Source organism: Loxodonta africana, chromosome 3 (genome assembly GCF_030014295.1).
Source record: "Loxodonta africana isolate mLoxAfr1 chromosome 3, mLoxAfr1.hap2, whole genome shotgun sequence".
In the NCBI taxonomy this organism is placed as follows: domain Eukaryota; kingdom Metazoa; phylum Chordata; class Mammalia; order Proboscidea; family Elephantidae; genus Loxodonta; species Loxodonta africana.
Genome location: NC_087344.1, coordinates 50293006 through 50319317, shown reverse-complemented (window position 1 = coordinate 50319317; position 26312 = coordinate 50293006). Strand labels below are relative to the sequence as shown.

The window sequence follows — 26312 nt, the reverse complement described above, 5'->3', positions numbered from 1 at the left end:
CACCAAGCTCAAACAAAAGGTAAAAGACAATAAGTGCCACATCTGCTTTTGTGCCTTGATTTGCCATGAGAGTCACTGTTCTTTCTTCTCTTAATGTGAGATGGAACTGCCTGCTGTGACATTTGCCCTTCGGGGATCTCCAGGGGTGCCGTTCCCCACTGTCTCCTTTGAGGCTCCTAGGCTAAAACCTTCAAGCTCTCCCCACTCCCCTGTGATGTGTGGGTGAACAGGGCCAGGGTGGGATGGCTCTGTGGCCAAGCATGGCACCAAGGAGGCAGGCTGTGGGGCCATCTTGGCACCCTTTGCCTCTCTGTGTAGTCATACTGCCCAAGAACCATGAGTACCCCTTAGCATACCCCTTCTCAGAAGGCCCTAATGGAAGACCACCAAAGGAAGGCTTGATAGAGCTTCAGCCCCCTAAGTGAAAACCCCACTCTAACAGTTGCCTCCACTGAGGGCCTAGAGTCTAGTCCTTGCCTTTGAGCATTAGCACACTAGGGTCCCTCCTGCTCTGCGCAGGTATTTCCTGCTGTGGGAAGGGGCTTTAGGGCTGGGACCACGCCTTTCTCCTGAGGGAGGCTCCGGCTCTGTTCTCTGCTGAGCAGAGCCGAGGAGAGAAGAGAAGCAAGGGCAGGCCACACCTAGCACAACTCCAGGGGTGAGATCATGCACTGTCCTTTTGCCACTATCAAGTGCCGATTTAGTGGCTCTTCTTCCCAGCCCCTTTTTTGAATTCTTACGTCAGTAACGAGAACTCACACAGCCCTCTCTGTTCTTGTGTCTTCACAGGTCGCCAATGCTGTTTCAGAGAAAGAGATTTACAAGCAGATGCCGGCTTATTTTAATTTCCTCCGGAAAAAACTTTTCTTTAAAATTTGTTGAGGCCCAGGCCCCACACCCTGCCTTACCTTTCAGCCCCAAGCCTTCCTGCTCCAGGCCTGGATGTCCCTATGACTGGCTGTCAGGCTTTGAAGGATTTTGTAGCCTGTGGAGCGGCTGCTCCTTCCCCATAAGGGCAGACAGGCTTCCGTATTGGACATGAAGGATGGGCAAGCAATGGAGGAAGAGGTGCCGAAGGGCGTCTTGGGCACCACGTGGCCCCTTCACCCGTGGCTGGCTCCTGGGCCAGTGACTGTGGCCTGTGGCCCCTGTGCCTTCTGTTGGCATTTGGGGCCGGGTGCTTCTTTGTGGTGGGAGGCTGTCCTGTGCCCTGTAGGATGCTTAGCAGGATCCCTGGCCTCCACCCACTAGGTGCCAGTAGCACTTTGCCAAGTTGTGACAACCAAAAACGACTCCAGACATCACCAAACGTCCCCTGGGGGGCAAAACTGCCGGGCTTGAGAACCAATGATTGTAGGAGTTTTTGACAACAAAGAAACCATCATCTCTTAGCTCTGCAGGCTTGGGGCTACTAGGCCCCGAACAACTTTAATCTGTGGATTCTGAATGAAGCTTTACAATTTGCTATTTTTTTCTGTGTTGTATTCTTAAAAAACAAATCTTAGGTGAATATGGACTCTCTTCTGCCCATTTTCCCCCCTCATTTTGCTCACACTCATCTTCCTTACAGAGGTAACTTTTGCCTTTTTCAAAACATTTCCCCATCGCATTTCATTTGACGCCCATCCTGTCCTAGGGAGGTGGCAGGGGTGTGAAGCCTGTGCCGAGGGAGGTGAAATCACTTGTCCAGGGAAATGTAGTTAACCAGTAAGGAGACCTGGCTCCCGGCCTGTGCCTCCCAAGTGCCCGACTTGCTAAAGGACCCCGAGACTGCAGGGCAATCCTGGGACCCCAGGCCCCATCCCTGAGGTCCTTTAGGCTGTCCTGCTCCCAGCTTCTTTCTTGCTTTTAGGACCCCTGGACATTAGGAGGAACCCTGGGGTGCGGTGTTTAAGAGCTCATCTGCTAACCAAAATGTCACAGTTCGAATCCACCAGCCAGTCCTTGGAAACCTTATGGGGCAGTTCTACTCTGTCCTATAGGGTTGCTATGAGTCGGAATTGACTTGATGGCAATGGGTTTTGGTTTTGTGATGTTAGGATGAAGCCCTTGGGGGTGCAAATGGTTTGTGTTCAATTACTAAACTAAAGGTTGGTTCAAACCCACCCAGCAGCACTGCAGATGAAAGGCCTGGTGACCTGCTTCTGCAAAAATTATAGCTGAGGTAACCCTGTGAAGTAGTTCTACTCTGTAACACATGAGGTCTCCGTGAGTCAGAATCAACTAGATGACAGTGGGTTTGGTTTTCTTTTTTGGACATTAAGACAGTTTGCTAAAAGGACTCGCACCAAGGTAAGATTGATGTAGTTGCCACTTTATTTTATTTTTTCCTCTGTAACCATTCCAAGTCTGAAACAGTCCTGGGGACTTCTTTCGGTTAGTTATTTGCAATCACCTGCAGGGACACAGACAAGAAAATAATCAAGTGAACCAAACTGCAGAGCTGAGCTTGGCAATTTCCCTGCCTTTCTCTTGGGCAATGCACTGCTCATGTGAATCAGACAGGGCTCTGAACCGGTTTGTTCCACTGCTGAGATTTGCATTGCCTCCCCAGATATACTGAATCAGAATCTACGGTTTAACAGGATCCCCAGGTGATTCTTAGGTATAATAAATTTTGAGAACCGCTGCCCTGCTAGTGAGTCACAGAACTGGTCCCTAACCAGCAGCAGCATTAGTGTCACCTGGGAACTTGTTAAGCAAGCCCTGGTGGCACAGTGGTTAAAAGCACTCATCCGCTAACCAAAAGGTCGGTGGTTCGAACCCACCAGCCGGTCGGCAGGAGAAAGATGTGGCGGTCTGCTTCCGTAAAGATTTACAGCCTTAGAAACCCTACGGGGCAGTTCTACTCTCTGTCCTATAGGGTTGCTATGAGTTGGAATCGACTTGATGGCAGTGGGCTTGGGTTTTGGGGAACTTGTTAGAAATCCAAATTCTCAGCAGGGGTTCAAACTGGAATGAACCAGTTCGAAGCCCTAGAATCAGAGGCAGCTCCTGTCTGAGGAGAACAAGGTGTTATCACAGCCTTCCACTGACCTGCAGCGGTCCTGGCCTGGAGTCCTCCTTGGGCTCCAGGGGGCCTGTGGACTCCTAAAAATTACACGCGAAATGTGTGGATGGGAGTGTTTATGGATTTCATGCCGTATGGGTGAGGCTGTAACCTGTCTTCAGCTGCTGCTAAGCTGTACCTGTTAAATGTTTTTTTTTTTTTTAATTGTACTTCGGATGAAGGTTTACGGAAGAAACTACACATACTGTTTTGTGACATTGGTTGCCAACCCCACAACATGTCAATACTCTTCCCTTCTCGACCTTGGGTTCCCTATTACCATCTTTCCTGTCCCCTCCTGCCTTCTCGTCCTTGCCCCTGGGCTGGTGTGCCCATTTAGGCTCGTTTTGTTTTATGGACCTGTCTAATCTTTGGCTGAAGTCTGAACCTCAGGAGTGACTTCATTGCTGAGCTATAAGGGTGTCTGGGGGCCATACTCTGGGGATTTCTCCAATCTTTGTCAGACCAGTAAGTCTGGTCATTAAAAAATTTTTTTGTGTGAGTTAGTATTTTGTTCTACATTTTTCTCCAGCTCTGTCCAGGACCCTCCGTTGTGATCTCTGTCATAGCAGTCTGTGGTAGTAACCGGGCACCATTTAGTTGTGCTGGACCCAAGTCTGGTGGAGGCTGTAGTAGTTGTGGTCCATTAGTCATTTGGACTAATCGTTCCCTTATGTCTTTGGTTTTCTTCATTCTCCCTTGCTCCAGGTGAGGTAAGACCAGTGGTGTACCTTTGATGACTGCTCACAAGCTTTTAAAACCCCAGATGCTACTCACCAAAGTAGAACGTAGAACGTTTTCTTTATAAACTGTGTTATGTCAGTTGAGCTAGATGTTCTCTGAGACCATGGTCTGCACAGCCCTCAGCCCAGTAATTCGATCCCTCAGGGAGTTTGGATGTGTCTGTGGAGCTTCCAAGACCTTTCCTTGGACAAGTTGTGCTGGCTTATCCAGTGTTGTGTACTGTCTTACCGGTCACCAAAGTTACCACTTACCTGTTGTCCATTTAGTGTTTTTCCATCCCCACCCCTCCCCTATCTCGTAACTATCTAAGATTGTTTCTTTTTGGGTAAACCTTTTCATGAGTTTTTATAGCAGTGGTCTCATACAATATTTACCCTTTTGTGATTGACTTATTTCACTCAGCATAATGCCCTCCAGATTCCTCCATGTTGTGGGATGCTTCGCAGATTCACCATTGTTCTTTATCTTTGTGTAGTTTTCCATTGTGTGTATGTATCATAGTTTGTTTACCCATTTTTCTGTTGATGTGCATCTAGGTTGTTTCCATCTTTTTGGTATTGTAAACAGTGCTGCACTGAACATGGGTGTGCATATGTCTATTCATGTGATGGCTCTCATTTCTCTAGGATATGTTGCTAGGAGTGGGATTGCTGGATCATATGGTATTTCTATTTCTAGCTTTTTAAGGAAGTGCCATATCATTTTCCAAAGTGGTTGTACCATTTTGCATCCCCACTTGTAGTGCATAAGAGTTCCAATCTCCCTCCAGCCTCTCCAACATTTGTTATTTTTTGTTTTTTGATTTGTGCCAGTAATGTTGGGGTGAGATGGTATCTCATTGTGGTTTTGATTTGCATTTCTCTAATGGCTAATGATCGTGAGCTTTTCCTCATTTGTCTGTTAGCCACTTGAATGCTTTTTTGGTGAAGTGTCTGTTCATATCCTTTGCCCATTTTTTAAATGGATTATTTATCTTTTGTTGTAGAGGCGTTGGATTTTCCTGTAGGCTTTAGAGATTACACCTTTGTAGAATTTGTAATAGCCAAAATTTTTTTCCCCAGTCCATAGGTTCTCTTTTTATTCTTTTGGTGAAGTCTTTTGATGAGCATAAGTGTTTAATTTTTAGAAGATCCCAGTTACCTAGCTTATCTTCCAGAGTTTGTTTGTTGTTAGTTATGTGTGTATTAGGGCCTCTAGCATTGATCCTATTTTTTCTTCTATGATCTTTATAGTTTTTGGTTTTATATTTAGGTCTTTGATGCATTTTGAATTAGTATTTGTGTGTGGTGTGAGGTATGGGTCCTGTTTTGTTTTTTTGCAGATGGACATCCAGTTTTGCCAGCTCCTTTTGTTAAAAAAAATATTTTTTTTCTTTTTGTTAAAAAGACTGCCTTATCCCCATTTGATGAATTTGGGCCGTTTTGGAAGACCAGGTGACTGTAGGTGGATGGATGTACATTCTGGGTTCTCAATTCTGTCCCATTGGTCAGTGTATGTGTCATACCAGTACCAGGCTCTTTTGACTACCGTAGCTGTAGAGTAGGTTCTGAGGTCAGGTAGTGTGAGTCCTCCTACTTTATTCTTCTTCTTCAATAGTGCTTTACTTATCTGAGGCCTCTTCCCTGTCCATATAAAGTTAATGATTAGTTTTTAGATCTCTTTAAAGAATGATGTTGGTATTTGGATCGGGATTGCATTGTATTTGTAGATTGCTTTGGGTAGAATTGACATGTTTACAACGTTGAGTCTACCTAACCAAGAGCATGGTGTGTTTTTCCATTTATGTAGTTCTCTTTTGTTTTTTTGCAGTAGTGTTTTGTAGTTTTCTTTGTATAGGTCTTTTACATCCATGGTTAGATTTATTCCTAAGTGTTTTATTTTTTAGGGGCTATTAATTTTTTTTTTCTTATTATAAATGGTATTGGTTTCCTGATTTCCTTTTCGACATTCTCTTTATTGATGTATAGGAATCCAACTGATTTTTGTATGTTTATCTTATATCGTGCTACTCTGCTGAATCTTTCTGTTAGTTCCAGTAGCTTTGCTCATGTAGTCTTTTGAGTTTTCTATGTATGGTATCATATCATCAGCAAATAGGGATGGTTTTCCTTCTTTGTTACCAATTTGGATGCCCTTTATTTCTTTTTCTTGTCTTATTGCTCTTGCTAGGACCTCCAGCACAATGTTAAATAAGAGTGGTTGTAAAGGGCATTCTTGTCTTGTTCCTGTTCTCAAGGGGAATGTTTTCAGCCTCACTCCATTAAGAATGATGTTGGCTGCTGGTTTTGTATGGATGCCCTTTATTATGTTGAGGAATTTCCCTTCTATACCTATTTTGCTGAGAGTTTTTTTTTTTTTTAATCAGGAATGGGTGTTGGACTTTTTCAAATGGCTTTTCTGCATTGATTGAGATGATCCTGTGATTCTTTTATTTTCTTTTATTTATGTGGTGGATTACATTGATTGATTTTCTAATGTTGAACCATCCTTGCATAAAAAAAAAAAATTTTTTTTTTTTTTTTTACCTGGTATAAATCCCACTTGTTCATAGTGTATTGTGTTTTTGGTATGATGTTGAGTTCTATTGGCTAGAATTTTGTTCAGAATTTTTACGTCTATGTTCATGAGATATATTGGTCTGTGATTTTCTGTTTTTGTGGTGTCTTTGCCCGGTTTTGGTATTAGGTTATGCTGACTTCATAGAATGAATTTGGAAGTATCCCTTCCTTTTCTGTGTTCCAAAATTGTTTGAGTAGTACTGGTGTAAGCTCTTCTCTGAATGTTTGAATGTTTGGTAGAATTCTCCAGTGAAGCCATTGTTGTTGTTGGAAGTTTTTTTTTTTTTTTTTTTTTTAAATTACCTTTTCAATCTCTTCTTTTGTGATGGGTTTGTCCAGATTTTGAACTTCAGTTTGTGTTAGTTTGGGTAGCTAATGTGTTTCTGGAAATTTGTCCATTTCCTCTAGGTTTTCAAATTTGTTGGAGTATAGTTTTTCATAGTACTCTCTTATGATCCTTTTTATTTCAGTTGGATCTGTTGTAATGTCTCCCATTTCACTTCTTATTTGGGTTATTTGCATATTTCCTCCCCTGTTTTTCATTTCTCAATTTGGCCAGTGTTTTGTCTATTTCGTTTATCTTTTCAAAGAACCAATTTTTGGTTTTGTTGATTCTTTTTTTTGTTTTTCTGTTCTCTATTTCATTTCTTTCTGCTCTGATCTTTATTATTTCCTTTCCTCTGGTAGCTGTGGGCTTCTTTTGCTGTTCTCTTTCTATTTGTTCAAGTTGTGTTGTGAATGTTTCATTTTGTCCCTTTCTTCTCTTTTGATGTGTACATCTATTGCTATACATTTATGTCTGAGCACTGCTTTTGCTGTGTTCCAAAGGTTTTGGTATGATACGTTTTCATTCTCGTTTGATTCTAGGGGTTTTTTGATTACATCTTTGATTTTTTTCTATTACTCAGTGGTTTTTCAGCAGGGTGTTATTCAGTTTCCATATAATTGATTTTTTTTTTCCTTGCTCTTCCTGTTGTTAATTTCTACTTTGATGGCATTGTGATCAAAGAAGATACTTTGTATTATCTCAGTGTTTTGGATTTTGTTGAGTGTTGCTTTGTGGCCTAAAAACAAAAAACTAAGATGTGGTCTATTCTGAAGACTGTTCCATGTGCAACTGGAAAGGAATGTGTACCTTGCAGCTGTTGGGTGGATTGTTCTATATATGTCTATGAGGTCAGGTTGGCTGATTGTGGACTTTAGATCTGTGTCTTTGTTGAGTTTCTTTGTAGGTGTTCTGCCCTTTACCAAGAGTGCTGTATTGAAGTCTCCTACTAATATTGTAGAACTATCAATTTCTCTTTTCAGTGCTACTAGCTTTTTTTTTTTTAATGTATTTTGAAGCCCTGTCATTGGGTGCATAGATATTTATTGTGGTTACATCTTCATGATGCATTGTCCCTTTAATCATTATATATAATGTCCTTCTTTGTCTTTTATGATGGATTTTGTTTTAAAGTCTGTTTTATCTGAGATTACTATTGCCTCTCCAGCTTTTTTTTTGGTAGGTGTTTTCTTCAAATTTTTTTTTCATCCTTCGATTTTTAATGAATTTATGTATTTGTTTCTAAGATATGTGGTTTTTTTTTTTTTTTTTTTTTAATCCATTCTGTCACTCTCTGTCTCTATGGATGCATTTAGGCCATTTATATTCAGTATAATTATTGATAGGTGTGAGTTTACTGCTGTCATTTTGTAGTGCTTTTTTTGTGTGTGTGTGTGCTGACTTGTTTTTGTTCCTCTTGCTCTCCTGTGCTGAATTACTTTTGCTTATGGATTTTTTGTTCATTTCTTTCATTTTTGTAGGTTTTGTTTTTACTGAGATTTTATGTTATTCTTCCTCATTTTGATGAGTATGTTTGTTAACTTTCTTGTGGTTACTTTGAAATTTACCTTTATCTTCCTAAGTTTTAACCAGTCTTTTATTACTTGGTATTGCTTTGACTTTGTCTTCATTTGGAAGTTCTATACCTACACTGTTTATTCCCTCTTTTATTGTTCTGACATTGTTTTCATTTATAGATTAACCTCTGTGGTTCCCTGTTGTAAATCTTTTAGTTAAATTTTTCCTTGAGAGTTCACTACCTATATTGGTATCTGACTGATGTGGTCTTGCATCCTAGATTCAGACTGTTGTCTGATGTTGTTGGTTCTCTAACCTAAGGACTCCCTTTAAAATTTTTGTAAGTTTGGCTCAGTTTTTACATATTTCTTTAATTTCTGTTTATCTGGAAATGTTCTAATTTCACCATCATATTTGAGTGAGAGTTTTACAGGATATATTTTTCTTGGTTGGCAATTATTTTATTTCAAGGTTTCATGTATGTCATTCCATTGCCTTCTTGCTTGCATGGTTTGTGCTGAGTAATCAAAACTTAGTCTTATTGTGTCTCCTCTGTATGTGACTTTTCTTTTTCTTGAGCTGGTCTCAGGATTCTTTCTTTGTCTCTGGTTTTAGCGATTGTAATTATGATGTGCCTTGGTTATTTTCTTTTGATGAGTATCCTATATGGGGTAAGTTGAGCTTCTTGGGTGGTCAGCTTTTCATCTTTCACGATATTAGGGAAGTTTTCTGTCAGCAATTCTTCAATGATCCTCTCTGTGTTTTCTGTTTTCTTCCCGTGTTCTAGAACTTCGATCACTCACACATTTTTGCTTTTGATTGTATCCCACACTGTTCTCAGGGCTTCTTCATTTTTCTTCATCCTTTTCTCTGACAAAGTGGTATCTAAGGATGTGTCTTCAATTTCGCTGATCCTCTCTTCCATTGTTTGAACCCTGCTCTTCAAACCTTCTCTTACGCTGTCCATTTCTGAAATCTTGTTGTTTATCTTTTGGATTTCTAATTGCTGTTTTTGTATGATTTCTAGTTGTGAGTTTATTTTGACATTTTGTTCCTGTATTATTTTCCTGACTTCTTCCATTGTTTTGCTGTCTTTTCTATGATTTTGTCTATTTTTCCTCATTTTTGTCTACTTTTTCCTTCATCTCTTCAATCACCCTGAATATTAGAGATTTGAATTCCCTATCAGGTAGTTTTGATATTGTCTGTTGTCTTCAGGACATTCAGTAATTATTTTATTCATTTATTAATTGTACATTTGTTTGTTTTGTCCTGCTGTTTTGTTTTATTTGGTTATGTCTGAGCAGGTGAGCTGAGCGTTCTTTGTTGTTTGCTGGTCCATGGGCACTATACTTCTCACCACCTTGTCCAATGGGAAGGGCCAGTTGCTCTGCTATGGTGAAGCATGGCATGTCCAGCAGAGGGGGAGAGGCTGGGATGGGTCATTTTTTCGGCAGGTACTGGGGCCTACAGGGTGGGGCCATGGTAGACTGTGCCTGTGCTCCTCAGGGGTGCAATGCTCAGGGCATGGTGCAGATAGGCAGGAGGGAGGGGAGAGGATGTGATGTGTGGAGCTAAGTGGGTGAAGGAAAGAAGAGAAACAGGAAGGAGAAACAGAAGCCAAAAAAGAAAGAAAAGTGCTGAGGGAGCCTGTCATTGGAGTGGTGCAGACTTGGGGAAGATGTGTGTGCATGGCTTTGTAGCTGGAGAGTGTGGCACAGCTTCTCAGGAAGGGTTAGATACAGAACATGCAGCTAGGTGGGTGGAAGAAAGGAAAAAAATGAAGAGAAAGATAAACTAGATTAAAAAATAAATAAATAGTGAAAAGCACTTGCGGCCAGATGGTCAGGAGAAAGGAAAGGAAGGTTGAGAGACAAAAAAATGAGGGAGCAGGGGAAAAAAAAACAGATGCCAAGTAGTTGGGGGGCAGGAAATGAAGTAAGGTAGAGACAAGAAACCAAGAAAAAAAGAAGACAAAAAATGTCCCAAAGAAGCCCACCAGGAGTGGTTCCCCAGCCAAGATGTGGCTGCATAGCCTGTAAAGAAGGAATGGAGCTGGACCACGATGCCAGGTGTTCCGGAGAAGGGTAAGGAAGGAAGATAAAGAGAGACAAGAAACCGAGAAAAACAAGAGAAAAAAAAAATGCCCCGAGGAAGCCCTCTGGCTTTGCAGTGCAGATCAGGGAAGGGGCTCCCCAGCCTAGCTACATTGCACACCCCGTCTAGAAGGAACAGATGGCAAAAGGCACCAGGTGTTTAGGATAAAAGAAAGGAAGGATGATAGAGACAAGAAACTGAAAAAGAAGAAGAAAAAAAAGCCCCAAGGGAGCCCTCTGGCTTGGCCACGTGATCCAGGGACATGGTTCCCCAGCTGAGTGGTGCTGCACAGCCTGTCAAGAAGGAGTGGAGATGGCAAATGGAGCCAGATGATTGAGTGAAAGGAAAGGAAGGAGGTGAGAGGGAGAGAAGGAAAGAAAAGAAGCCAAAAGAACCACGGCACAAAAAACTGGCACTGAAAAAGCTGGCCTGTATGGGCGGGGCAAATCTAAGCTGCAAGGAGCCAGTGTGTCCTTGACTGAGTGACCATGGCTTGCTGGAAAGCTGCAAAGGCCGCACAGGGGGAAGAAGGTGGGATGGTCGGAAAGTGTGTTTCACTGGTTACCAGGTGCTGTGTCCCCCGCTGGGAGCTCAGTGAAGCTGCCTTTCTGTACTCCCCGTCCACTGTTCTTGGGGTGGCTCAGGGGCCCAAGATGGTGAATCCATGCCTTGTTAGCTGATAGGGGACCTCCACTCTGTAGTTCTTCCCACTCTCTGTTCTCTGTCATTTTCTTATTCCATTTGGTGCTTGGTTGAGTTTTTTATCCCTTCATTTGACTCTTAGGGTTTCAGGGTTGATGTTTGTCTCTGTTTTACTTAGTTTTTGAGTCTTTGCTGTGGAGGAAGGGCGTGGTGCTTCTGTCTATAGAGTCAGGTTGGCTTTGCCTCCCCAAACCAAGTTGCAGAATGGTATGAAGAATAAGATCCTATTTTTGGTTGGAAGACACTATGTACATGTGTGTTCATAATATATAAATAAAGTCCCGAAGACCACACATCAGTCTCAGAACTGTGATTATCCTTGGGCCGTGGAGATGAAGGTATGGAATGAGTGGGGACTTCTACTTTCTTACTTGATACACTCTTATAATCTTTTACTATTAAAATTATTTTTTTAATGTGGGAAAGTATATTTAGCATAAAATTGCCATTTTAACCATTTTTAAGTGTAAAATTCAGTGACATTGATCATGTACAACGTTGTGTAACCACCACCACTATTTCCACATTTTTCCACCACTCCAAACAGAAACTCTACCCATTAAGCAATAGCCTCCCATACTTTGCTGTCTTAACAAAGACTATGTATTACTTGCTGGAAAAAAAAACCTAGTAACTGCTACAGGTTTCTGTGTTGCTGACACTCCATAAACCTTTGTTGAAAGGATAAATGCCCTTGGCCACCTGTCTCCTCCTGTCATTTCCCTGCTCATGCCTTTTGTTGGCAGCTTCCCGGCCTTGGTTTGTCACCGTCTGGTTTATCCAGGCAGGTGCTCCCAAGTAACCCCAGAGCTGCAGCTGTGCCTGACTCCATGATGGGCCCCTGGGCTGGATTCCACTTGGCTCCTATGCAGCTGCCGGGGGTGGCCTCCGCAGAGGACAACTGGCTGTGGCGGCAGCTTGGCTTGCCCACTCCTGGAAGCTGCCACTGGGCAGCTGAATACAGGGCCTCTGCCCAGCTCTCTCTCAAGGGTTGCTTTCCCCATTGATGCCCTCTGTTGTCTGGCCATGGCTTTTGGCTATGGTCTGCTCTGTCCTCCTTGTGTGTGTTGCTGGGAATAGCTGATACTGGGGACAACAAATTAGGACAATTGCCCCAGACCCCTGCTTTGGGTCCCCCAGGTACTGCCAGGACCAGCTGCATGGTGACTCACATGGCAGCTGGGGCTAGAAAAGGAGCCTCAGGTTTGGCCAGGAAAAGACCACTAAGTATCCTTCCATACAATGAGGCTTGTGCCAGGTTCCTTTGAAATGCCAGTGGCACCTCAAAAGCTGAACTCAGCTTTTCCTCTGCTAAAATGAAATCATGACTTTTCTTCAATTAAAAAAAAAAAATACAAATTCATGTCCACTTTCTTCTTGGTTTTAGAATTTTCTCTGACAAGCTGTTCCGGAGTGTCTGGTCCCTCTGACCACTTGTTGACAAAGAAATGCCATCAGACAGACAAACGGAGAAGGAGCAGAGAGTATTGATGGGGAAACTTGGAAGCAGCCCACCTGCTTGACTTGACAGAGTATTTTTCTTCCTGTGACCACATGCTCATGGCTATGGTGTCATATTTTACTTTATAATGGAGTGTCAGTTTAATTCCATTTAGCTGCTCTTTGCAAATTAAACTTAAAATAATGAAACCAGATGCCAACTTTCTCTTCTTTGGGGCTTTGCCACAGCAGTGCACCTCCTGTTTGTTCTGCCTCCTGAAATGCTGAGGCCCTATCCCATTTCACAGACGAGCAAATTGAGGCTGTGGCAATGCCGGGAAGTGGTTTTTGCAAGTCCCCCCAGGACACTGAACTTCTGTTAAGCGTGATGGAGAGATGTGAGAATGGATAGGGTGATGGTTGTACAACATGATGAACATAATAAAGGTCACTGAAATGTACCTGGGAAGATCAATGAACTGTCAAATGTTCTGTTACATATATATTTACCATGATAAAAAAAAAGTCCCCCGATCAGCACAGAGTGTCCTCCTTTTTCCTCCCACCATCAATCACCAGGCTGCAATGCCTCCTTCCCCCTCACCCAGGCACCAATTCTTGTGATGACTCTTCCTGTTGTTGCCTCTTCTACCTACTGTTGCTGGTAGCAATGGCTGCTCCCAATATTGGCGCCAGATTTTTTTTTCTTTTTTTTAAATAATTTTCTATGGTTATTATAAACAAATGAGTACCTCCTTCAGGGCCTCTGATTTCTTCTAATTAAGGCTGTGGAGGTCTTGAACTATCAGGTTTGAGGCTTTGCAGATAAATACTACTATTAATAGCACTGAATGGTAGGGTTTAAAACTATACATATACATATGGATACACGAAAATAAAATACTAATCCTAGCAATCCCACTCTTAACGTTTGGAGGAGTATCCTTTGTCTTTAACCCCTCTGGCCAAGGCTGTCCTCTATGTTCCTTTTCACTCAACTTTATCCACACAGAGATTTTGGGGCCCATGAGGGAGTTGCCCAAGCCTGCAGCCTCCTCCTAGGGGACCCCTGCCTAGCTCTCAGAAGGAAGGGGAGGGTTCTCAGACCCCAACAGGCTTTGCCCTCGTGGGGGCAGATGAGCAGGGTGAGCCCAGGGAGCCCAGGGCTTGCTGGTTCTTACCGAATTGATCCAGTCGATGTAATTGGAGACTCGTGTGAAGACAGAGGGCTTGTGGTAGTAGTTGCAGCCGAGGGAGGACCCGAAGCTGACCACACCGTGTACTTCCCACTCGCTGTTAGATGCTGGGCAGTTCAGCGGTCCCCCGGAGTCCCCCTGAAGACGGATAGAGCAAGGGTGATGTGGTAGGAGGGGAGGGGGCTGCCCATTAGAATCCTGTGTTTTGCTTGTTCTCAATGCATTTATATTGCTCGACTGTGGGCTGCCATATCCTCTGAGCTGGACCTAGCAGTCACAGCTCAAAATGGCACCATGATACCAAGAGCTAACGTTTATTAAATCTTTCTGTGTGTCTGGAACTGAGCCAAGCACTTTATATCCCTTATTTAATCCTCATAAAAACCCATGAGGTAAATACTGTTAATATGCCCCGTTTCACTGATGAGGAAAAACTGAAGCTCCCAGAGGTTGACTTGTCTGAGGTTGTACAGGCAGTAAGTGAAGGAGACAAGACCTAGTCCCAGAGTTAAGACCCCATGCTCCTAACCACCATTGGATATTTCCAGCTCTGGCTGATGGGGCGGCACAGTGAAGACCAATATGGTCTGTGCTGATGAGGGAGCATGAGGGAGTTTTCCTGAAGGCGATCTATAAGGGCAGAGAGTGTAGGCCACAGTGTGATGTGAAGGGTGCGTGGAAGTCCCCACTGTTAGTGACAGAGTGCCTTCCTGCTCTGTCCACTGAGGTTCGAAGCCTATGATATAGCAATTCCTTCTGGCTAAAGTGCTGTCCAGAGGATAGCTTCTGTGGCAGCTACCTTGAGGGGACACATTGGGACATTACAGGGATTAACTTGACAGATAAAGTAGAATTCCTCTTAAAATGGAGTCCCTGAGTGGTGCAAATGGTTAACAAGCTTAGCTGCTAACAGAAAGGTTGGCTTTTTGAGTCCAACCAGAGGTGGTTCACAAAAATTACTGGTGATCTACTTTAAAAAATCAGCTCAACTCTGACACACATGGGGCCACCATGAGTAAGGAATTGACTGAATGGCAACCGGTAACCCAGAGAATACCTCCCCTTGAGTCTCTTCCTATGTAGAAGAAAGAAGAGAGATAACTGTAATGAGAGAGCTTGATGAGACCCAAGGACAGACCTCCTGGCAATGAGGGTTGTGGACACTGTGAGGGGAACCTCAAAATATTTTCTCTGGAGACTACAAGGGCAAAGACCAGTTGCTCAAATGTCTGGAACTGTTCCTGGGAGCTTTTGCCAGGAGGTGGAAGGATGGATACTATGACCCCCAGACACTCCTCACCCCCAGCCACATTTCATTGTGAAGAATGGTCACCTGACTCTCTGTACTCACGTTGCAGCTGGAGACCACACCATCACCACCAGCACAGACCATATTGGTCTTCACGGTGCTGCCCCACCAGCTAGAGCTAGAACACGTGGCATAGTCCACAACCAGCAAACGGCCCTGCTGCAGGATGTCAGAAGCAGCACCATTGGCTGCAAGAGACCAGAGAGAAAGTGTTATGGGGTAAACGGTCTATTGAGGAGAAAGGAAGTAGTGGACACTCTTTGTGCTTTCTGCCTAGCACCTCTTCTTCTAGCCCATTTTCCTTCCCTCTAGCCATAGAATTGCAATGGGAGCAGCCATGCTTGCCTATATTGTGTCCTCACAGCTGATTTGGTCATTGTTCTGGCCACTGGTGATTGGTTCAGGGGTGAACACCTGACTCAAGCTAAGCCACTGAGTTTCTTCCCTTGGGAATTTAGGATTGGGACTAAGTGATCCCAGCCAGAGAGGATGTAAACCTGGGAGCTGTTGGCAGTGGCTGCCATTTTCTTCCATGTGGAGAAGAATGAAGGAGGTTCTCCAAGAAAAGAGATACTGAGAAAAGGTTTCCTAGGCTTTTTTTAGCCTTCCAGCCCCTGATTCTAGGCTATTCCTGAAGCCTGCTCCCTCTCTGCCCTTGGGTTGAGACCCTTATAACAAAGGTAAAACACCCTTATAACAAAGGTAACAAATCCCGCTTTTGCTTAGCTAGATCCATGTGATGTTATAAATGTGATGTGATAAAAATGACATGTAATAAAAATGACAGTGAGCCTCCTGATATTTGGAGTCCCCTAAATGGGAAAAATATTCTGGTTTGGTGAAGGTACCAAACTAGTCCTGTTGCAGTGAATTCAATTTTGTTTCCTCCAAAGATCCTGGAATGATGATTGGGGTAAGAACCGCTGACCGTAGAGGGCTGATATCATTTCTATCCCCCTCCCAAGTCTTGGGGCGGCCTTGGCTCCCACTTACTCTGCAGCCTTCCCCAGCCCGTGACGTAGCAGGCATAGTTGTTTGGCAGAATGCTGCCAGCAGTTGGGAGGCGGGCCAGCTGGATCTTGTCACTCAGGGAGACGGAGTTGGCCAGTTTGAGCAGAGCGATATCGTTCCTGGGTCAGGCAGGAAAGAGGCAGAGCATAAGGAAAGCATTGACTTTTCCTACCCCAATTTTATTTCTGATTCTAACCCCAGCTGGAAGTATTGAACCCCTCCTCAGCCAGGCTGATTGTGAATCTGCCTTCTCTCAGGGCTAAGAGGGATTGGAGGAGCTGTGGTAAAAACCACAGGATTACATTCTGACCCTGGTGGAGCTTGGAGACCTTAATTTCTCTAAACTCTTTTAGGAGAAAGTTTAGAACAGGGCTGGCAAATAGGTTTTGTTTTGCAATGTCCACTCTGATGAACTAGCCATGGCTGCCGGCAGTCCTGTGTGTCAGGAATTCTGAGGTCTTGTCCAGGCTCAGCAAGAAAAAAAAAAAAAATCCATGATTGCCTGATGATGTCTGTTCTGCCATGTATTTCCTGTGTTTGGTTGAGAAAATGGCAGGACATGTTCAGATCAAAAGACCTTTTGGCCTTTAGTCTTTCTCTCCTCTGTTCTACCTTGCATGTGTTGCCAGATTCATCACTGTCGCTCAGAAAACCTTCAGTGGTTGTGCCAGATTATATTTTCCAAGATGGCAGCAGCAAGATCTCCCATCCCACACATTCTTCTTGCAACGTGATGACACTGCCCATCAAGAGGTGGGATCTGTGTTCCTGCGCCTTGAATCTGGGAGGGCTTGTCATTACGGCAGAAGCGACTTTATGTGGCTTCTGAGACTAGGCCTAAATGGAGATACAGCTTTTGCCTGGTCCTTCTGGGACTCTGGCTCTTGGAACTCAGCCTCCATGCTGTGAAGAAGGTCGGGCCACAGAGAGAGGCCACGTGTGGATGGCCTGGACAGTAGTCCCAGCTGACTGCCAGCATGAGCTCCCAGACATGTGCGTGAGGAATCTTTGAGATGATCCATCCCCAGCCACTATCTGACTGCAACCTCATGAGAGACCCTGAGTGAGAACCGCCCAACTGAGCCCAGTCAGGACAGTGAGAGATAATTATAATGAACAACTGTTGTTTTAAGCCATTAAAATTTTGGGTAAGTTGCTCTATAGCCATAGATAACAGGGACAGTGACACCCTTTGATGGGACAGACATTTAAGGTCCTTAAGGCTGACAGCCTTCTCAGTTCTAACGCACCATCCTCCTGATCTCCTCCATAATTTCTCTACACTGATCCTTTTCTCCAGCTAGACAGCTGGTCACTGCTCTAGCACACACCTGCCCATTCTGTGGCAGGTCCCTTGTCCTGGCAGTTCCTGACTTGAAAGGCCTTTTTTCAAACTCTCTGTCCACCCACATCCTCTGACACATCCAGTGTTGTTTTGTGTCTCTCCAGTGTCTTGTGTATGTGTCTCATCTGCCAACAACCTTTTTTTCTAATAATTTTTATTGTGCTTTAAGTGAAAGTTTACAAATAAAGTCAGTCTCTCACACAAAAACCCATATACACCTTGCTACACACTCCCAATTACTCTCCCCCTAATGAGACAGCCTGTTCTCTCCCCCCACTCTCTCTTTTCGTGTCCATTTTGCCAGCTTCTAACCCCCTCCACCCTCTCATCTCCCCCCTCCAGGCAGGAGATGCCAACATAGTCTCAAGTGTCCACCTGATCCAAGAAGCTCACTCCTCACCAGCGCCCCTCTCCAACCCATTGTAGAGTCCAATCCATGTCTGAAGAGTTGGCTTCAGGAATGGTTCCTGTCCTGGGCCAACAGAAGGTCTGGGGGTCATGACCACCGGGGTCCTTCCAGTCTCAGTCAGACCATTAAGTCTGGTCTTATGAGAATTTGGGGTCTGCATCCCACTGCTCTGCTGCTCCCTCCGGGGTTCTCTGTTGTGTTCCTTGTCAGGGCAGTCATCGGTTGTAGCGAGACACCATCTAGTTCTTCTGGTCTCAGGATAATGTAGTTGCTGGTTCATGTGCCAACAAGCTTTTTGAGGGATGGGACTGACTCATGACTCCTGGACCCCTCCGTAAGCCCTCCTCAGTGCTGGACAACAGTAGATCCCCATGCTTGTTGGCTGATTAAATGAGAGGATCCCGAGTGTTGTGGCCATATGGCTCTCTCCTGCTCTCCATCAGGCTGGGATGAGGGGCCTTTTGGAAGATGTGGCAGATTGAGCTATTGGCAGCCACCCAAGAGTAGCATCTTGGGCTGCAGAAGAGGCTGTATGCCTGTTGAAGTAAAACTCTGTGATTTGAAGTGATGACTGGGTAGCTTCTTCCTGGAAGCCTTTCTGGAGCTGCAGACTTGCCCTTTTGGATTGGGGAAGGGGAGGATGATGGGCAGCTCTGGATTCCAGCAAGATGATGGAGAAGGAGGGAAAAGGGAAGATGACTTCTGCTTCCGGCAGGGAGATAACCACAATGACAACGATGGTGCCAATAATGATAAAAGTGTGTGTTGAAGGCCTACTATGACCAGGCTCTCTGCTTAGTGCGTCACACCCATTGAATGCTACTCTCTAGCTCTGTAGCCTCGTGCAAGTGCCGTAACGTCACTAAGTCTTAGCTTCGTCATCTGTAAAATGGCATTAATAATTAATAATAGTGCTTCCCTCCTAAAGGTGGTGTGAGGAGTAAATAAGACAATACACAGGAAACATTTAGCACAGTGCCTAGCACAAGGGATGCACTAAGTGTTTGTAGGATTGTGAAAGCTAACCGCTATGGTGGGCAGAGAGCTTATTAGAAAGGAAGCTGTGATGGCAGAGTTTCTGGAATGTTGGACAGTCCAGCCTGTCCTAATAGAAGACAGAGTCGCCAGGTACAGACGCCATTGACCACTGGAGCACCCATGCTTGTGGGATTAGCAAGGGGCATCCCTCGGAGCTACAAGGAGCTGCTCAAGTTTAGGAGTTAACGTAAACCTCATGGGGCAGGGAGCTTGTGTGTCTCTTTCACTGCTGTTTCCCCAGTGCCTAGAACAGGGCCTGGCACACAGTAGGTGCTCAACAAATATTTGTTGAATGAAGGTGTGAATGAAGCTAAGACTCTGGATTTTGTTTACCACCACCTGGATCTTAGGATTAGTGTTCATGGAAGAAACCTGATGTTCAGCAAACATTCCTTCATCCCTACTATGTGCCCACACCCTGGGTTAGGGGCTAGAGATTCAGGAGTGAATCAGGCACAGCCCCAGCTCTTGGAAGATCCCATCCAGAAGGGTAATTAAACATGTGAGCTCTTATCTCTAATGTGGCGTGTTATATGCCTCGACTTGGTCTGCACATAGAGAGAATTCTGGCAAAATCAGCCAGTTGCTCCTGCCCATTCCCACCCTCGAGGGCAGACTCCTCAGGCCCCTCCATCATTATTCACATATCCCAGCACCTACAGCTTTTTATTGCCCTAATAATGATGCTTGTGATGATGATGAGAGGTCATGCATATGGCTCCTGTTATGTACCAGGCCCCTTTTTAGGTGCTTTCCATATATTATCTCCTTTAATCCTCACAGCCCTAGAGGTAGGCACTGTTATTATCCTTATTTTACACAAGAGGAAACTGAGACACAGAGAGGTTAAGTAACTCACACAAGGTTGCACAGTCATTATTCAGATCTGAGCAATCAGGCACCAAAAGCTCAATTCCTAACCACTACCCCACACTGCCTCACTAACACAAGCTCCTTGAGAGCAGGCACAGTGACCTGTGCATTTTTGTGTCCAGCACCCAGAGTCTAGTCCCCAGCATGTCATATGACACTGGCGGGGCTCCATAAAAGGTAAGAGGGTCGGGTACATAAGCATCTCAAAAGAGAGGTGGGAAGGCTATCAGCATTTCCCTGCAGGCTGGGGAATAACTGCTGTGGGGCTTCAGAGAGCTCCAGAACCCTGTCTTCTTCCTGCATGTGTCACTCCAGGCTGTCTCTGACAGGTATCAGGAAATCCTTGAAAACGTAAAGGGCCTCCTTGTTTGAGGGGAGCACAGAGAAGGGAGGCAGGAGAGACGAGAGACTGTCCTAACTCCACTGACAGCCATGGGGCCTGCAGCATCCACCCGGTGTCTGCAGGGCTTGGCATAGAGTAGGTACATGGTCAGTGAGTGTCCAGGGTGGACCTGCAGCTTAACTGGGAGGAGACTCCGAGCTCCCCCAATAACACCCACACCCTAGGCACCTGTGGAGCAGGAGGGGCTGGCTCCACCTCCATGTGGTCAGAGCTCCTTTTCCTCTCCCTAGAGAAGGAGCAAAGGTGGAGGTGGGGCTGAGCCCCCCTACCACTGTCCCTGCCACCCCCCACCTAAGCATCTCCAGACGCTTGGCAGAAGGTACCCTTTGGAGAGCTGGCTGGAGTTCCATTTCTCATGCACCACCGACTTGGAGACCGAGACATTCACGGAGCCGGATTCCACTGAGGACAGGCTGTGCTTGCCCAGTGCTACACGGTAGGTCCTGGAGGAGCTGGGGAAAGAGGACCAAGCAGAGAGGGTCAGCTCCAGCTATCCTTTCCTCTCTCTGGCCCCCATGGGCAGGGACACCCCTCCCCAGCGGCATGGGTTTAGTGGCTTCCTTTGGATGATGGGCCAAAATAAGCAAATGCTGCTCAAGCCACTGTTGTTGGTTGCCCTCGAGTTGATTCTGACTCATGGGGATCCCATGAGTGCACAGTAGAACTGCTCCACAGGGTTTTCAAGGCTGTGACCTTTTTGGAGTAGGTCGCCAGACTTTACTTCTGAGGTGCCTCTAGGCAGGTCCGAACAGCAACTTTTTGGTTAGTAGTCTAGCTCTTAACCATTTGTGTCAACCAGGGACTCCTCGTGAGCTACTACTTGGAGCTATTATATAGAGACATAATATCAGTGGCATCACTAGGGCTGGTGTTACCCAGTGGGGTAACTCATGGTGTCACCGCCCACATAGACCTGCTGCTGTACCAAACTGTACGGAATCCTTAGTAATGTTTTTTGTACTAATGTCACTCATATATCATAATTTCTGTATATCACTCCTTCCTTTCCTCTAATTACTGCTTCATTCTCAAAAAAGTTACAGATACACATCCACAAATGCTAATTACCGCAATAGTGTAGCTAAACCATTAGAAAACTTGACAAAATCAGCAACTATAAAAACACTGGCGGCAATGAAAACAACAGTGCGTGCTTGTAGTGCGTGTGAATGAAACCACGTGGTTCAAAGCGTCACTGTAATTGGGTAATAATGACAGCTCTGACCAGAGCGCATGAGAAGGTTCAAAAAGTAAATTAGCGCAGGATTTTAGCCTTGTGGGTATATTGATACATGTAAGCCAGGCTTATGAAAAATGCTTTTGTTGTCAAAACTAACTACAGGGATATTTTTATAGACAATCTTTTTGATGTCACTCTCTCTGACAGTGTCACCCACTGGGGTTCCATACCTCCTGTACTCCCATAGTGATGTCACTGTATAGTATACCCCAGGGTAATCGCAATATATTACATCTGTGTTATAATATAATATAAACTATATAATAACTATAACAATATAATACTAATTATAACTATAATAGAATAGTTATAAAGTCTAATACAATATAAAAGTTGTAATAATATAAACCCCGTATGGACTCGACGGCACTGGGTTCTAGGTTTTATATATGTGGGGAATGAGATGCACATAGAGGAAATAGCCATCATTTCCTCCCAGGGAATCCTAGCTCATTTTCTAGTTTAATCCCCTATCCTTCATTTCCAAATGGGGAAAGTGAGGCCTAGCAAGGGGCAACTAGTCCAGAGTCCCACTAGAATCCAGAACTGGAAGCCGGGAGTCTTGATGTCCAGGCCTCTTTTCCTTTTCGCACCACCTCACAGAGCTTATAACTTAGATGGGGGAGGATGGATCACTTCCAGCAATGAGAGAGTAACACAGACCCAACCAAAGCCCCAGTGAGCTCCAGCTCATGCAAAATACCCGGAGGTCACAGGGAGGGAAGGGGACAAGTGAACAATGCTGTGGAGCCTTTCTTTCCCTTGTGGACCTTGGTAATGGTAATAGTTAACCTTTATCGAGTACTCAGTGCCAGGACCTTAACACCTATCAAGTCATTTAATCCACACCTAATTCTGTCAGGAGTTGCTGGGTGGTGCAAATGGCTAACACACTTGGCTGCTAATGGAAAGATTGGAAGTTGGAGTCCACTCAGAGGTGCCTCAAAAGAAAATCCTGGCAATCTAATTCTAAAAAATCAGCCACTGAGAACTCTATGGAGCACAGTTCTACTCTGACACACGTGGAGTTGCCATGAGTCAGAATTGATTCAATGGCAACTAGTTTGCTGGTTTTGGTTAATTCTTTTATCCCCTTTTTTACAGGTGACGGCACTGGAGCTTGGAGGATTCATTTAAGTTGCTCAAGAAAACCTGATTCCAGATTCTGAGGCCATATCTAGTACCCCCAAGAGGGCAAGAACTGGGTTTTCCCCCCTCCCTCTTCCCCTCAGTGTCTATCATGAGACTCAATACCTGTCATGTATTGACCCATCAGTTGACCAATGACTGAACTATAGATTGACTGAAGCTGGTTTCTTGGCCAGACAAGTGGTTATTTGCAAGACTTCTTTATATAGTGTGGTTCAGGCCACTTGGGCTCCAACTCTCAGAGCAGCATGCTGGCTGCTGGGGAGAGCAGGCTGGGTGACTGGGGAATGGCAGTTACCTGATGCAATGAGCAGCAGTTAAGACCCAGTTTTTGGTCACCAGGGACCCTCCACAGGTGTGACGCCACTGGCCACTGGAGCTGTACTGCAGGGAGACCTGGGAAGAAATGCAGGCTTTAGTAGTTAGGCCTCTGTTTCTGCTCTTTCAGCATCCCTGAGAGCAGGGCTGAGACCAGGGTGAGGTGCGTAAGGCACTCTCCTCAGGTTTAGAACTTAGTAGTCAACTTAAGTGATGTTTCCTTCACATTAAAAAAAAAAAAATTAATTGATTTTAGTTCTTTTTTTATTGTTGTTGAGAATATACACAGCAAAACATAAGATTCTATAGAAGAATCCTGATTCAAAGGGGAAAAATATGGAACAGAATTTCAAATTCTCATGAAAACCAGGCTTTCTACATGTATGATCTTTTCTACATGTATAATTCAGTGACATTGATCACATTCTTCAAGTTGTGCAACCATTCTCACCTTCCTTTTCCAAACTGTTCCTCATTCACCTAAACTCACTGCCCACTAAGTCTCCTATCTAATCTTTCTAGTTGCTGCTTTCACTTTGATCCCATACAGATAGTTCTTAAAAGACAGCAATGTTCAAGGTAGACATTCTTTATAAATTAAGCTAAACTGTTGTTTGGTTTAAAGAAGAATTCAGGGAATATTTTTGGTTTAAGGTTTAAAGATCATCTCAGGGCAATAGTTTCAGGGATTCATCCAGCCTGCATGGCTCCAGAAAGTCTGGATTTCATGAGAATTTGAAATTCTATTCTGCATTTTCCCCCTTCTGATCAGGATTCTTCTATAGAATCTTTGGTAAAAACATTCAGTAATGGTAGCTGGGCACCACCTCGTTCTTCTGGTCTCATGGCAAAGGAGGCAGCTGTTCATGTAGGCAATTAGCCACACATTCCATTTCTTCCTTCTATTCTTACTCTCCTTCTTCCTCCGTTGCTCCAGGTGAATGGGGACCTTGGAATAGTGCCTTGGATGGCTGCTTGCAAGCTTTGAAGACCCCAGGCACTATGCAAGGAACCAGGAGGTAGAACAGAAATACTAAAGGTGATGTTAGGCCAGTTAACTGGGATGTCCCATTAAGCCATGACCCTAAATCTCCAAACCAAGAAACCAAATCCCATGAGGTGTTTGGTTGTACATAAACAGCCTCAGCACCTGCTCTTTCTTTGTTGTATTGTAGATGTATCTACCACACAGCATTTGCCAATTCAACTTTTTACAGGTGTACGATTTATTGACATCAATTATATTAATTGGCTGTGTAACTATTACCCTTAAATTAATTTGATTTTTCCGTCACTGTAACCAAAAACTCAGTGCTCCATAAGCAGTAACTTCCCTTCCCCTCCTTCCTCCAGCCTCTGGTAACCAGTAATAAACTTTGGTCTCTACATGTTTGCCTGTTCTTGTCTTTTTATATAAGTGAGGTCGTACATTATTTGTCCTTTTGTGATTGAGATAAATAGTATTTCTATGCAATATTTGAAAAATACCAAAATTAATGCAAAAAATCCATGATAAACAAAATAACAAAATTTTAAATAAAAACCAAAACCAGACCCATTACCCTTGAGTCGATTCTGATGCATAGCGATGCTGTAGGACAGAATAGAGCTGCCCCTAGAGTTTCCAAGGAGCGGTTGGTGGATTCGAATTACCAGCCTTTTGGTTAGCAGCCAAATGCTTAACCACTGTACCACCGGGGCTTGTTTAAATAAAGACGCTATCAAAAAATAACTCTGTTCTGAACATCTTTCTGCAATTTGGTTTGCTGGGATTGCCTCCTTCTTGGGAGCTCTCTCCTTAAGACAAAAACAAAGCAGAAACAAAAATCTGTTGCCCTTGAATGGATTCTGACTCACAGAGACCCTACAGGACAGAGTAGAACTGCCCCTTAGGGTTTCCAACGTGCCACTGGTGGATTGAAACTGCTGAACTTTTGCTTAGCGGCCAAACTATTAACCACTGTACCACCAGCGCTCCTTTCCTTAGGACGCAGCCCTCAAATTTAATGCCTTAAACCAAATTCCTGATTTTCCCCCAAATTCTGCCCTTCCACATCTCAGTAAATGGTGACCGAGCTTTATCAGCTGCTCTGGCCAAAAGCCTTGGTGTCATCCTTCACTCCCCTTGCTCTCATACCTGTCACCCAAATCCATCAGCAAATCCTGTCAGCTCTGCTTCCACAGTATGTAGGGAGTTTCTACTTTCTTTTACCCTTTCTTCCTACTTCAGCTGCTAGTGCCAACCACCTTCATCTCTCATGGGACTTTTACTTTAACCCATCTGTTCTCCCTGCTCCCACCCTGGTCCAGACCCCAATCCATATTTTCCCAATGCAGCAGCTGGAAGGATCCATTTTAAATGGAAATCTGTTCTGTCTCCTCTCTGCTTAGCCCCTCCAGTGGCTCCCTCTCTCAAACAGTTAAAACCCCCCACTGTACGATGGCCTCCAAGTCCCTACATGACCTCTCTGACCTCGCTGGCTCCCACTCCCATCTGCTCTGGCCACACTGGTCTCCATGTGGTTCTGCAAATACACCAAGCTCACCTCTGCCTCAGGGACTTGGGTTTGCTGTTCCTTCTGCCTGGAGTATTCTTTTCCCAGGTATCAGCATCCACTGTCCTTTACCTCCTACAGGTCTCTGCTCAAAGATTACCTTCTATGTGAGGCTTACTCTGACCAAGTTAGCTAAAAACAGAAGTGCTCACACACATCTGACACACATATATATGTACATATAGACCCATGTACACAAGCACCCACATGTGTACATGCATATATATACATATGTACACACACGGACTCACTCAGAGCTGGCAGCCTGCTAGATGCTCCACCATTTATGTTGTAAGTTCACCCAGATTCAGTTGGGTTTGTCTCCAAAGCTGTTTGTGTCAGTTGTGGTTGTGTTGTAATTATACATAATTTGATTAAACATGTAACCAATAACATATGAGTTCAAAGAGAGAGAGTTTTGATTTATATGGAAATTAAGTTAAATGCTTGGAAAAACTGTATAAATGGGACTTTAAAAATTACTATTGAATTAGGTGACTGTGAGAAAACCAAAAGACTGGGCAAAAAAGTCAGAAATCTGGAAGGGCTCATTACTCAGGTTGCTTCATGAGCATTTCAAAGGATTGCTCTGCTTTAAAGAAATGAAATTGAAGATAATCCATTCTGGAGGTGGTTTTAAAAGAAAGGTAGTTAAGAACTCGAAAGATTGGTGAACGAATGTATATTTACATGTCCTAAATTAAAATAAAAATTTTAAAGTCTATATGTATGATTTTTAACAATCTCATTATAACCAACTTTCAGTTAAACCAAACCTGTTGCTGTTGAGTGGATTCCGGCTGAAAGCAACCCTATAGGGCAGAGTAGAACTGCCCCATAGGGTTTCCAAGGAGCATCTGGTGGATCTGAACTGCTCACCTTTTGGTTAGCAGCCGAACTCTTAACCACTAGCACTAGGGTTTCCAACTTTCCATTACTCACTTCCAATCATGTCAGATAAGAGAGATTTTACTATATTTATATATGGCAACATAAACCTCACACATTTCCTTTGAGAGTCCTAGGATTAAAA

The 26312-nt window shown here is 44.2% G+C and overlaps 1 protein-coding gene and 1 pseudogene across 1 annotated transcript in view; one reads left to right on the top strand and one right to left on the bottom strand.

The window, feature by feature from the left end:
* The window catches only part of LOC104846181 (caspase-9-like), a 31403-nt pseudogene extending 30090 nt beyond the window's left edge, over positions 1–1313 (top strand).
* Positions 1314–2377: 1064 nt separating this feature from the next.
* Positions 2378–26312, bottom strand: part of LOC100657159 (chymotrypsin-like elastase family member 2A) — a 32201-nt gene continuing 8266 nt past the window's right edge. The window contains exons 3-9 of the mRNA XM_064279931.1: positions 22705–22802; positions 20341–20469; positions 15932–16068; positions 14981–15126; positions 13615–13767; positions 3037–3090; positions 2378–2395 (exon numbers count right to left, since the gene is read on the bottom strand). Coding sequence (XP_064136001.1) covers positions 2378–2395; positions 3037–3090; positions 13615–13767; positions 14981–15126; positions 15932–16068; positions 20341–20469; positions 22705–22802 — 735 coding nt within the window. The remainder of the gene's footprint in view (positions 2396–3036; positions 3091–13614; positions 13768–14980; positions 15127–15931; positions 16069–20340; positions 20470–22704; positions 22803–26312) is intronic.